The following is a 12,500-nucleotide window of genomic DNA, read 5'->3' as shown; positions in this document are numbered from 1 at the left end:
ATTTCGAGAGCACAAAGCGTTTGGAAGGAGATTCAGGGTAATTCTAAGTACGACAGCTGCACCTATTTGTTATGTTTTTTTTTCTCCTTCCCCCTTCAATCTTGGGGGATCCATAGAGAATCAGGGGTTGAAGGGGGGGAGACACACACAAGGGAGAAATAGTGGAGTCAAAAGTGAAACTTTTGATAAAAATGCAAAATCTGAATGAGAGGCAGGCACCTCTGCAAGATGCGGTGGGCCAGTGTCAGTCTTGCAGAAATCCTGATGAAATTTGTTAACCTAACGTAACGTAAACTAGACCCCCTCCCCTGGGATATTTCCCTACCAGGTGCAAGCTGCCAGACCCCCTTCCCTGGGGGTATTTCCCTAATGGGGGCAAGCCCCCAGACCCCCTTCTCTGGGGTATTTCCTTACCCCTTTCCGAGGGGTATTTCGCCGTACAGACGAAGCATACCTTCCTAACCCCCTACCAGGGGCAATCCCCCGGACCCCCTTTCCTAGGGGTAGTTCGCCTTACTTTTCAGAAAGCTCACAGTATTGTTTAAATTCGAGACGAGGTTTGTGGACTCTATTCTATTATAATTTCCTCGGTATATGTAGTGTGGCTGCCTTTATTACTATTGCCTGATTCAGTAGTTCTTCTGATATTGTTAAATGAGGGTGGAGTGTGCTATTCCAGCCCAGGGACAGTATGGAAAATACAGCATTTTTCAACAAGATTTCGAGTGTGCAGGAAAAAAAATTGAAGTGTGCAGTGTGCAAAGGTTACCAAGTGTGCACTTCACGAGTGCACATCCCGAAACTTTTCAGATAACTAAATGCTTGATAGTCCTTTAAGCTATTAGTAAATTCCTCATTCCATATCCATGTTACATAATTATTTTGACCACTGACTACCATCACAGGTGTGCAGCCAGGAGCTCAAACAAAAATCTTGGGTGCACATATGCTGTACTTTCCATACTGAGCGTTAGTTAACCCAAGCTCCAGCAAGGACCCATGGCCAGTTTGTTAAAATTGTGCAAGGACCAAGGCAATGAATATTCAAATATATGGATTTGCATATGCGCAGAAATAAATGTATATTTATCAGTCTAGACATGCTTAGCTACCAGATAGATGGATAAATCTTGATCTGTCAGATAGACAAATAGGCATTTATTTGTGTATTTGTATGTCTGTATATATGAATTTTCATTGGGATGGGCCTCGCTTGGTTTAAAAAACTGGTCGACTGTGTCCACTTGAAGGGACTCATTCATGCTTGCTGCTTCCTGTGCTTCAGGATGTGTTACTGAAAATTGAATAATACAAAATTTTGAAAAAAATGAATGAGTGTTAGTTACCATATTTATATAGCTTAACAAATGACAAATATAGACCTTGGAAAAGGGCAATACATCAGAACAGGTGTCCAGGATAAAGGCTATCTTTTCAAAGGAGAAGCAAGCACATGTGCACAAGCACACACATAACCACAAGCAGATATACATACATTGGTGTGTTGCCTACATTTTGTGGGTGATGATCGTCAAGAGTAAGGAAGAATTTGGAAGATGTAGGTAGTAAAAGTATGTTCAAAATACTCCATCTCTCATTTAACATTCAGGAAACCAATAAAGTAAAAGTAAATGTAGATGCAAATATGAAGTAAGTGGTTTGCTTGATCAGTGGCTATCCAAGTAAGATAACCAGAGAATACATGATTGAAATTTGTTGACTCTTGCTAGAGTGCAGACCACATGACTGTGTGTCACCTCTTGATGTGTAGATCAAGTGACTTGAGGGCTTAACTTCACTTTGAGCAGATTAATATTTATGTCAAATAGTATTGTTCTATGTGTTTTTTTTAGAAGTTTTCTCTACATAATCCAGTTCTAGGTAATTAGCCTTTATTCTTATATTTATCTTTTTTTTAGATCTCTAAGCCAGATATGAGTTTCTGTGACTGTATTTTTTCTAATCTGAGCAGAGTATTTATCTGATTTTCCAGATAGTTCTTGAAAGAAGCACTGTGTCCTTGAATAAAAGTTGGAATTTATAATTGGTGTTGGGGTGAATGTTGAATTTGTTAAGGTTTTGTGAGCTCTGTTCACTTTAAGTGATTTGGAATAAAGATGGCCATGAACTGGTGATACTTTGAAAAAAACATTCTCTAATTTAGAATTGTCTAAATTTCAACAAAGTCAAATTTATATAGAGATGATTTAATTAGATGTATAATTTCCTAAAGCCATTGCGTCTTTGTTTTCCTTGTTGCATATTTTGCAACTAGGAAAACTGAGAGCAAAACAAGATGAGAGAAAATTATAGCTTTATTTCTGATTTATAAATTGCATATTTCTTTTTCAGAACAAGTATAAGAACTTTTTATAAAATGGCTGAAAACAGTAACCAAGAAGGAAGTAATGGAAAGAGAGGAGCTCTTATAGTGATAGAAGGGTGTGACAGGACAGGAAAAACCACACAATCTGAAATGCTGGTTGAATCATTAAAGAAGGAAGGCAAGCCTGCAATATTTATGAGGTTTCCAGGTAAAAATATATCTTTTTTTGCAAGTTTTAGTTATTTATTTTTAGAAATGAAGGTACTTTAAAGATACATTTCTGTTTAATAATTCAGGTCAATTCAAATGTTGTGCTAAAAAAGTGGAATATATCAAGTTTACCAATATCTTTCTTACTCTTCCTATTGAAGCATTTGTGGCTGCTAAACAAAGTCTTAGCATACAAACTATTATTCAGGTGAAGATAATGTGAACACTTGAAGAACAAAAATCCATAACTGTAAAACTGATTTATGCTTAGAACCCTTTATTTCATAGTAGCTTGAATTCTGTGTAGTAAGAGACCTTCTCGTTGACTATCTTTCATGTAGGAATGCCGACTCTTTTATGTATTAGCTTTTCATGGATAAGTTTTCTTGCAGAAAGAGGAACACATATTGGAGGTATCATCAGTAGTTACTTGTCATGTGAAAAAGACTTAGAAGACCATGCTATACATCTTCTCTTCTCTGCAAACAGGTATGAATTTTCTTTACTCCTGAGTGGATAGTAATTTACTTGAAATTCTGCATTTATTAAATGGTCATGGCTTTGATAATATTAAAGAGGAGGTATCAATAGCTGAACAGTTTTGTGTTAGCCTTACTCTCTCTCGTGCATTCCCTTTACTAAGCCTAATTAATGAAATATATAAAGAATAAATTTAATCTATTTTTTTAAAAACAAAAAACACTGTTTGCATTCCATGGACAATATAAACCATTGTTGGTCCTAGTTGCCATAATTATGGCCTTACTTATAATGTGTAGAATTTATTATTTTGCAAGGCCTATTGAAAACCATTTTTTTTTTCTTCCTGGAACATTTTCATTATCACAACATACAGTGTCCCTTCATATCTCTGCTACTATTTCATTCCCCTTAGTCTCTCTCCTCTCAGTTTGCCAAACAGTCATATTTTCTCATTGCTTTCATCTTGTGAATGAAATGCATTGAATAAGAAATGGCAATTTTGGTACCATATTGTATAGTTCATCAAGACACACACCCAATTTTTCCTCACCCACATTCCCCTTCTATACATGTACTCACTAATATGAAACACAGCATTGCCCTGAAGTATTATCATTGTGTTTTTGTTATTAATACATCAAGATACAATGAAATGCCAGCTGTTGGGGATAGAGAAGCAGGAGGATATGCAGTACTTAGGGGTCAATACCAGTGACACTAAAGCTAACCCTCTTATGATGGGGCCTGATTTGTGATGTAATATTACGCAACAATCAAGCCTTTGTGGGTAGGCCTAAGCTGTTTATGCCGGCCTGACCGCTGTGAGTCATGGAGTGTATACGTCACTGAGGGGTTAAATTGAGAATTAGATAGCATTTAGTTTTTTATTTATTTTTTCCTCTTTTTCCAGATGGGAATTATTGCCAAAGATTTTATCAGAGCTGAAAAGTGGAACATCAATAATTGTAGATCGATATGCCTTTTCTGGTGTTGCCTTTTCTGCTGCCAAGAAGGTATGATTTAAATGTGCTTCTGTATTGGTGATGAGAAAATACAAACCTCTTTAATATGTATCTATGTATCTGGCTATGTCAAGCCAATGCTGTTAAGTGTTCTGTAAGTCAAAGCTTCAGTAAAATGGTCAGAAAAGAAGCATGCTCACATGCCTGGACACACATGCCTAGACACACATGCCTGGACATACATACATAGACATACATGCATAGTAGATTGGCCATACAAAAGTATAGTAGATGGCAAGCTTAGTTAGGGTTTGTTATACAAACAAGATGTCTTGACTCCTAAATTTATTGAAAAGTAATGATTGAGTGTGGCTGCTCTAAGGAGTGAGGTATTGCTCTTTGACTCCTACAGTCCTCTAAGCATAGCTATAAGTCATTATTTAGCATGTGACAATTGACAGTGAAGAAAGCTAGTGTTGCAACAATACATTGCTGTCGGGGAAGGGGATAGACAACACAGCATTGGAATTTCTAGTGTGGCAAGAAGAGATGAATAGTCAGGTAAAGCAATGATCAAGCAACCACAGATACATGCACACATACACAGACACACAGACTCAGACACAGACACACAGACTCAGACACAGACACACAGACTCAGACACAGACACACAGACTCAGACACAGACACACAGACTCAGACACAGACACACAGACTCAGACACAGACACACAGACTCAGACACAGACACACAAACAAGCACACAGACACACAAACAAGCACACAGACACACAAACAAGCACACACACATACAAACAATCACACACACATACACGCACACAGACACACAAACACGCATAGTAGCTCTTTTCTAACTTAGCCAAAGGGAAGTATTTTGAGTAAATTTGAAAGGCTGCTTTTGTGGTGGGGAAAAATATTCAATGTAGTGGAGCAGTCACACTCCAGCACAGTAAACTGGGGGATAGAGTCAGTATACATGTGAATACTGATTGTGTGATAAGGTTGTTAGGCAAGAGTGGTGATGCCAAAGAAAGCATTATAGACTTAAGAGAGGCCTATGTTCTACAGGGGAATGTTACAAACTGATAATATGATATTTTTATACTCTGTTGCCACAATTTTTGAAGACTACTTTGGTATTTCTCAAAATGTTATATTTTCCTCTAATACTGCATCAAGTTACTGAGAATACAGCTTGCTACACTATCATAATATTCTTGACACTTATGCTTTGCATTGTAAGTTCTTGTAATTATTTTCAAATTCATTTTCTTCAGGATATGAGTTTGGAGTGGTGCAAGAAGAGTGATGCTGGACTTCCAAAACCAGATCAAGTGTTGTTTCTTGACTTGCAGCCAGACGAAGCAAAAAGGCGAGGGCAGTTTGGAGCGGAACGTTATGAAAAGGAAGAGTTTCAGAAACGTGTCTATGAAAATTTCCAGTTGCTGAAGGATGACTCGTGGAAGGTTGGTTATGAAATCATGATTAAAGTAAAAAGTTTGGAAATAAATTTGTCTATCAGTTAAAGAATATAATGCTAATGGGTGGCATCCTTGTGCTGTAAAATCTATTGTGTGTTTAGCATTGGAATCTCAGACATGTGTACATTGAATCTATATATATACTTTTTTTCGATAAGTCTCTTATTGTAAAAAGTTTTTATTATTCATGGATAAATGATGTACAGATATATAGAGTAAGTGATGTTTATTTATAAATAGGATTGATTTGTATACAATTTTTCTCATTACTCAATAATCAATTGAAGTTATAGACTGGTGTTTAATGGGACTGTCCTGGGGGGGTTGAAAATTTTGGGGTCAAATTGAATCATCTAGCATATTGTATAGGTACATGGATGAGGAAACTACCAAATGACTATTAAAGCCCAGCTATGGTTAGTTCTCTGCGGCGCATGTGAGACCCACCAACACATGGGGAAGTACGCTGCTAATATACACCTGGGTACACCTATGTGGACTTTTGCTTGTTGCAGTCGTGCATACGGCATTTGATAATGACATTGAGTATAGATATGAGTTTGTGAGTATTCAAAGAACACTTTTTTACCAATATCAGATAAAAATTGTATTGGTGATTTATGACAAAATATTTTGTGAAATAGATCTTTAAAAAGTGTAAGTTTTGTGTATTTTTATGCATGAAATATGCTTCCATCAAGACTCCCTGGTATTATGTTATAGCTTACGAAGGGATCTGTGTGTTTACCGAGTACGAAGCACTAATGTTTGAAAATATCCGTATAGATAATGATTACAATATTTCCGTTAGACTTCGTTCAACAGTCAGTATTTAACAGCATTGTTAGAATTAATTTAATCTGATTTTGGTCGTTTCTGCTGTAAAAAGCAATTCAATACAAGTGGCATCTGTAAGTCGCATTTCTAAATCCTTTTCATGTGTTTCTGTTAAGAAATATTACGCTTAGATGTTACTGTAGGTCTTAGGTACCATAAATACACAAATATCCAATCACACCTAGCTATCTGCATGATTTTATGCACTTGTTAGCAAAGATAATGGAGGCAAATGACAAAACACACTACTCATTTCTCATTGCTAACTGTTACTATTGACAATTATCAAAGAAAATGGTTTGAGGGGAATAACTAATATATTTTATTCCTTTACATATAAACTTTTTGTGCATGTGTTTACATGCATATGATCACCCTCAAAATTATAAACACCCATTGACCATCTCCAAAATAACGACACATACCTTTACAAAATAGTGTCCCTATTGAAAATGATAATTCTGATTGACTTGGCAATCATTACATTGCAAAGTATAGTGAATAAGCTTTTTTTATATAAATATTATCATTGATTAGATAACAAACTTTGGCTCAAAATATAAAAAGTCGTATCTCTGTTCTTTGTTTACATTACCTTCGGTACATCCCAACTCTCATAATTTTCGTGCGATTTTTTATGCGATTCAAACACTGTTTGTTGCTTTTGCTAGAGCATTGGAAACCTGAAGCTGTGTAAATAGCCAATTTTGAATTTTGGAATAAATTAAAATATGTAGATAATTTAAAGCAGAAAAAAAAGTCCCCCCCCCCAAAAAAAAAAAAAAAAAAAAAAAAATTAAAAATCGAATATATACACAGCCTTAGGCTAGGCAAGATTTAACACAAGTTTTTGGTGGATTATTCAGGAAGAAAAAACGGAGTTGGGATCTACTGAAAAATTTTTTTTAGACGTTTTAGGGGGCGCTCCCCCCTCCCCATAGGGAGACAAGGGTAATATTATATATGAGACAATGCAAAATTATATACTATATGTTATACAAAAAGAATCAATGAGTTATCTCCAACCAATATTTTCTTATGAAATGAGTAGAGAAAGTTGGGCATTTCCCAGGACGGTCTCCTTAATGTAGTTTAAAATTGAATATAATTTCGTAAGAATATGAATTTAATTTGTAAATGTGTTTCTCAAATTTCAAAAGTTTGATAAACATTTAGCAAAATTAGAAATTATTGATGTTTGTAAAACAAAAAGTGATAGGGATTTTATGTTTCTCATTATGTTATTTATTAAAGAAATAATATTATTTCTGCCCTTTCTCCTTTTCAGCTTATTGATGCAAACAAGAGTGTTGCAGATTTACAGGAAGTTTTAAAAACTGAGGCATTAAAAACCATAGAAAATGTTATGGAACAAAATGATGAACTGAAGACGCTCTGGGTCTGAGAGACATGATTATGAAGATTCAGCAATGTCCAAATTTTATGTGTGAGACATTTATCTGATAATATGGCATTTAATATTTTTTTTCAACTGCAGTATTCCTTTCACTTTTTATTTTGTTATGCTTTTATTTATAGACTTTGTAGATGATTTTTCATTTAAATTTAGATTTTCAGTAAAGTTATGTGATATTTATAATATGTGCTAGCCTTTACAAGGTGAGCATAAGCTGTTCTTGTCCATCATGCACCCATTTGTTATGTCACAGGAAGTTAACATTCATACAAACTGCTACCAGATAATTTATATCTAAGGCCTAGAGAGCATTTGAAGGGATGAATAAAGTTAATTGTGTCAACCATGACAAAGAGTTCATGAATGTCAGATATGTGATTTGCTTTTTGATGTTTTATCTTTATGAGAGTCCTATAATTAATGAAATGTTGATTTCCTAAATGTTCAGGTACGCATGAAGCCTCCTGTCAGTTAGTATTGTTGATTCTCAGGATATAGGTTAACTCTGTTGTACTAAATCGCAAATGGTCTCTACAGACTTAGCTCGTTCATTCCGGGTGCCTCACTCCTTGCCTGTGGCCCAAAATCTAGGCATCAGGCTTACTTGAGAGGCGACTATCCTGGGTGTATGGCTTGTAGGCCAAGGTGTTAAGACTCCTTGCATATATTTGTCATCTGAAATACTGTATCAAGATGGTAGTTAATAGCAGCAACAATAGCAAGATTAAGATTGTATTTTGTGATATTTTAAAAATAATTTCATGATATTCAAATTTATATAATACATGTGACCATCAGTACATTTTATGCTCATTTACCAATGGGAATAATGCAAGAGCTCTTTCATAAATGCCCACAACAGTCTAAGAGCTTTGTGCACTCATGGCAATGTCATTCCCACACCCATGCCTTCAGCCAAGATTCTCCAGCATATTCCCATCACCCTGGCCCTCAGCCAGAGTTTTTCATGATACCTTTTTCACGCCACTGGGCCCTCAAGCCAAAAGAATTTCATGATGTGATGGTCACGTTTCCAGATCCAGATGATTGAAAAGCATTTTATTGATCAGCTTTATAGAAATAAGTTTCATTTGCCTGTGTAAGATTTGTTTGCTTTACCATAAATTAACCAGCACAGGTTTCATTATCATAAAAAAATAACCCTGTGCCTTTCAGTGTGATATACTATTTTTAGATTGGATTAAGTGCAATTTTTGATGACAAAAGAATCAGTTTGAATATACATTCTATTCATTCTCTTCCAAAGCCTGAAATTTATATGCACCAATGTCTACATTTGGCTGAGATGATGTTGCAGGGCAGCTGAGTGTACGTAAATCTCCTAGCATCATTGTCCAACATTTTTACCTCCAGTCTGGAGCAAAGTTGATATTAGGAAGGGCAAAGCCAAAGGTAACAAAAATGAACATGAGAACCCTTGCAGACATGAGATATAATGAAAATGTAAAAAAAAAAACCTCACATTGTCAACTACAGTATTGTGTAATGAAAATGATTGTACTCAGCATTATACAAGCTAGTTTTAATGTATTTCCTTTAATCTCATATATTTTTTTAAACTGATAAATAATGACTAACCACATACTGGTCAGGTACTTGTATAAATATTTTGTTTTACATACAAGTTCTATGTGTTAGCCCTTGTTTTCATTTTTAGTTATGATTATGGTAATTGCATCTGTAATGGATGATAGTAACTAGAGTTATGAATTTAAATTAAAAGCTGTGAACTATTAGTGTAGCACATCATTCATATTATTTTTAAAAGTAAAACCAAGTAATAATATATTTTAAAAATAAATTGATATTTCTGGGACCATATGAATATCATCCCTGTAACAAACATGTGATAGTATTTATACCAATGAACAAATGTGATCAAATTAATTGTTATATAATCAATAAAGGGTTTACACTATATTATTTTTATAACCCTAAAGCCTTGTGATTGTTTCACTGACTAAAATTAGGGGACTGGTAAAGATTCGTAAAGTTTTGACAATCTAAGAAAATAACTAAAAATTGTTATGAATTCATAATGAAGTACTAAAGTAAAAATAAAAAAGGTTTAACAAAGATAAAGTTTTACAGCTGTGTGTGAACATAATTAGAATGTAATGTATCTTTCTACAAAGCACCCTTCTCCAGATCCTCCACCTCCTTGTACTATGCCAACCCGCCCTCAAATTCCTCATCTCACCCCCTAGCTCCTTCCTCTTCAAATTCCCCAACAAGTATTGCATACGTTATCACTCATAAATCAACTAAGGTATAGCTCTCCTACATCGGAATATTCACGGTTTCTGTTCTCACAGACCAGACCTTTGTCATACCATTTCTTCTTATAATACATCCATTATCTACTTTCTGCTTTGACAACCTGTTCTCCTTCCTCAGACGCATGCATATCCTTCACTTGATCTAATTCCCTTACCTAAACCATTACCCATTCACTCATTAAATCCTTTACCCATCTTTCACCTTTCAATATTACTCTAGATAGTTGATGAATATCAACTATCACCCATCACCACCCTTTACTATACTTTCCTATAGTGCTATATGACCTTTGATGTCTAACACATTCATGTTGCTTTTAACCATTAACCATTTCTATAAAGTATTTGAGGGGTAGAGGAAGAGATGAATGACAGAGAGGGTGTGGCAGGAGATAATAGGGTGAAATAGTATTTAGATTGTCTGCTATGGGTAGCAAGAAGGGGGAGAGGGGTAGGTATCGGGACAGGAGAGGAAGGGATTGAAGCGGAAACGTAAGATGGAGGAATAGATGCAGGGGGGATCTCTTCCTCTACCCCTCAAATACCTATCTCGTGTTCTCCCTCAAATAAGAAAACTTTTTGTTTCTCAGACCTCCCTGACCAAATCCACTTCAGAAATTCTGGAAAACATTGAAAACTAACTAATGACCCAAGGTAACATGCCTGCACCTCATCCACCTTCTGATCTCTCTGCTCACATTCCTCCTACAATCAAAGTAACTGCCGACATCCAAACCTCCTCATTTTCATGTTCTCCATACATCCTTTCCTCCCATTCCCTCCCAGTACATCTCGTCCCCCTGTTTCGTGTGTGTGTGTGTGTGTGTGTGTGTGTGTGTGTGTGTGTGTGTGTGTGTGTGTGTGTGTGTGTGTGTGTGTGTGTGTGTGTGTGTGTGTGTGTGTGTGTGTGTGTGTGTGTGTGTGTGTGTGTGTGTGTGTGTGTGTGTGTGCGCACGCGCGCTTCCCCCAAAATACTCGTGACTCTGTCATAGCAACCCCCTTCCCTGGATTCCCTTCCTCCTTACATTATCCTTCTTTTGATCTAATCCCCTCTTGCTTATTCCTACCTTAATCCATTCACTCGCTCCTCCACCCTTACCCATCTTTATACCCTTTCAAATACCATCCTCTTATATAACAGTTGACGTATAACACCTAATCATTAACTCACATTCCCCTCTTTACCCTTTCCGACTCTATACCTTCCAATGGTGCTACATGACCTGACTTCCGATGTTGGGAACCTCCTCTACCTTTTACCTCAAGCCCATGGCTCAACCAATTTTGTATGGTCTTTTCCTCTTCCCTTCTCCTTTTTCTTTTCTCCAACCCCTTCTACCTACTTCCAAAAATGTGAGAGCTTTGTTGAAAGGATAAAAGATCAGTCCTGAACGGCCTTAGGGAGCCATGCACACGGTATCTCCCTGTTTAGTTATCTAGCCTGTACCCTTCATCTCCCCAGCTAATTGTCATGGCAAGGATTGGTCTGACTGCACAAACGTCCTATTTGCCTGCTTCGTTGACTATGCGTTATCAGCACAGAGCTACACTATTCCTCCCAACGACTGGCAAAAGTCCTACACCAATAATGTCAAAATTACATTACGTAGACATAAACTCTCTGTCACAACAACCCTTCCCTGGATTCTCTTCCTACTGATTTTTTTTATCCAATCGCCCTTAAACACTCTTCCTCATTTGGCAATTTTGATCTAATCGCCCTTATTACCTACATTTGCCCATCTGTTCACCCTCTCTACCCTCACCCCTCTTTGCCCTTTCTGTGCCCTACCCCGAACTACTATACGACTTTTGACGTGTATCACAGTTAATCATCAATTACCTCCACCATCTACTTTTTTCACTACTACACCTTCTTATGGTGCGTTCGAAACTGCTCGTCTATCTCGTCCAGACCAGTTGGACGAGATGTTTTGACTGTTCGGAACCTCCTCTATCTCGTTCCGGACAAGTAGTTTCGCTCGTCCAACTCGCCCTCCTGCGAAGGTGGCCGAGCAGGACGAGATGACGTCACAATAGATTTTGTATGTAAACATTGACAGTTGCAGGTAACCACAAGATATTGGTGGGTAATTTTATGGCCTTTAATTGGTGTTATCAAAGGATATTTTTGTGTTTGCCAGTTGCAGGTAAGTTAAATGTGCATCAAAGGAGTTACAAAACCTATGCAGCGTGTAAAATAAAGACACCGGTATGATAAAAAAGTGAATGTTTACATTCGAGCCGGTTGCATTCTGGGCAGAAAGGGTCTTGGAGGTTCCGAACGCGGCGCATCTCGTCCTGCTGGTCCTGGACAAGTTATCTGGACGAGATAGAGGAGCAGTTCCGAACGCAGCATTATATGACCTTTGATGTCTAAGACATTTATTTTGCTTTGTAATAATTTTGACATTTTCCTTGAAACTGGTCTTTAATCTAATCGCCCTTAACCTATTTCCCGTT

The 12,500-nt window shown here is 36.8% G+C and overlaps 1 protein-coding gene across 5 annotated transcripts in view; it reads left to right on the top strand.

The window, feature by feature from the left end:
* LOC113820947 (thymidylate kinase) overlaps nucleotides 1-9,676 on the top strand; it is an 11,039-nt gene extending 1,363 nt beyond the window's left edge. For 4 of the 5 annotated variants that reach the window (XM_027373352.2, XM_027373351.2, XM_027373350.2 and 1 more), the window contains 5 exons: nucleotides 2,353-2,534; nucleotides 2,929-3,025; nucleotides 3,930-4,032; nucleotides 5,280-5,468; nucleotides 7,609-9,676. In XM_027373352.2, coding sequence (XP_027229153.1) covers nucleotides 2,378-2,534; nucleotides 2,929-3,025; nucleotides 3,930-4,032; nucleotides 5,280-5,468; nucleotides 7,609-7,725 — 663 coding nt within the window. In that variant the 5' untranslated portion in view covers nucleotides 2,353-2,377 and the 3' untranslated portion in view covers nucleotides 7,726-9,676. Of the gene's footprint in view, nucleotides 558-2,352; nucleotides 2,535-2,928; nucleotides 3,026-3,929; nucleotides 4,033-5,279; nucleotides 5,469-7,608 lie in introns of all 5 variants that reach the window. The other variant, XM_070139556.1, reaches the window with a different exon arrangement.
* Nucleotides 9,677-12,500: the final 2,824 nt, after the last annotated feature.

Source organism: Penaeus vannamei, chromosome 25, assembly GCF_042767895.1.
Source record: "Penaeus vannamei isolate JL-2024 chromosome 25, ASM4276789v1, whole genome shotgun sequence".
NCBI classification, from domain to species: domain Eukaryota; kingdom Metazoa; phylum Arthropoda; class Malacostraca; order Decapoda; family Penaeidae; genus Penaeus; species Penaeus vannamei.
Note: the sequence above shows the minus strand (reverse complement) of the source record. Positions and strands in the feature narration are given on the sequence as shown.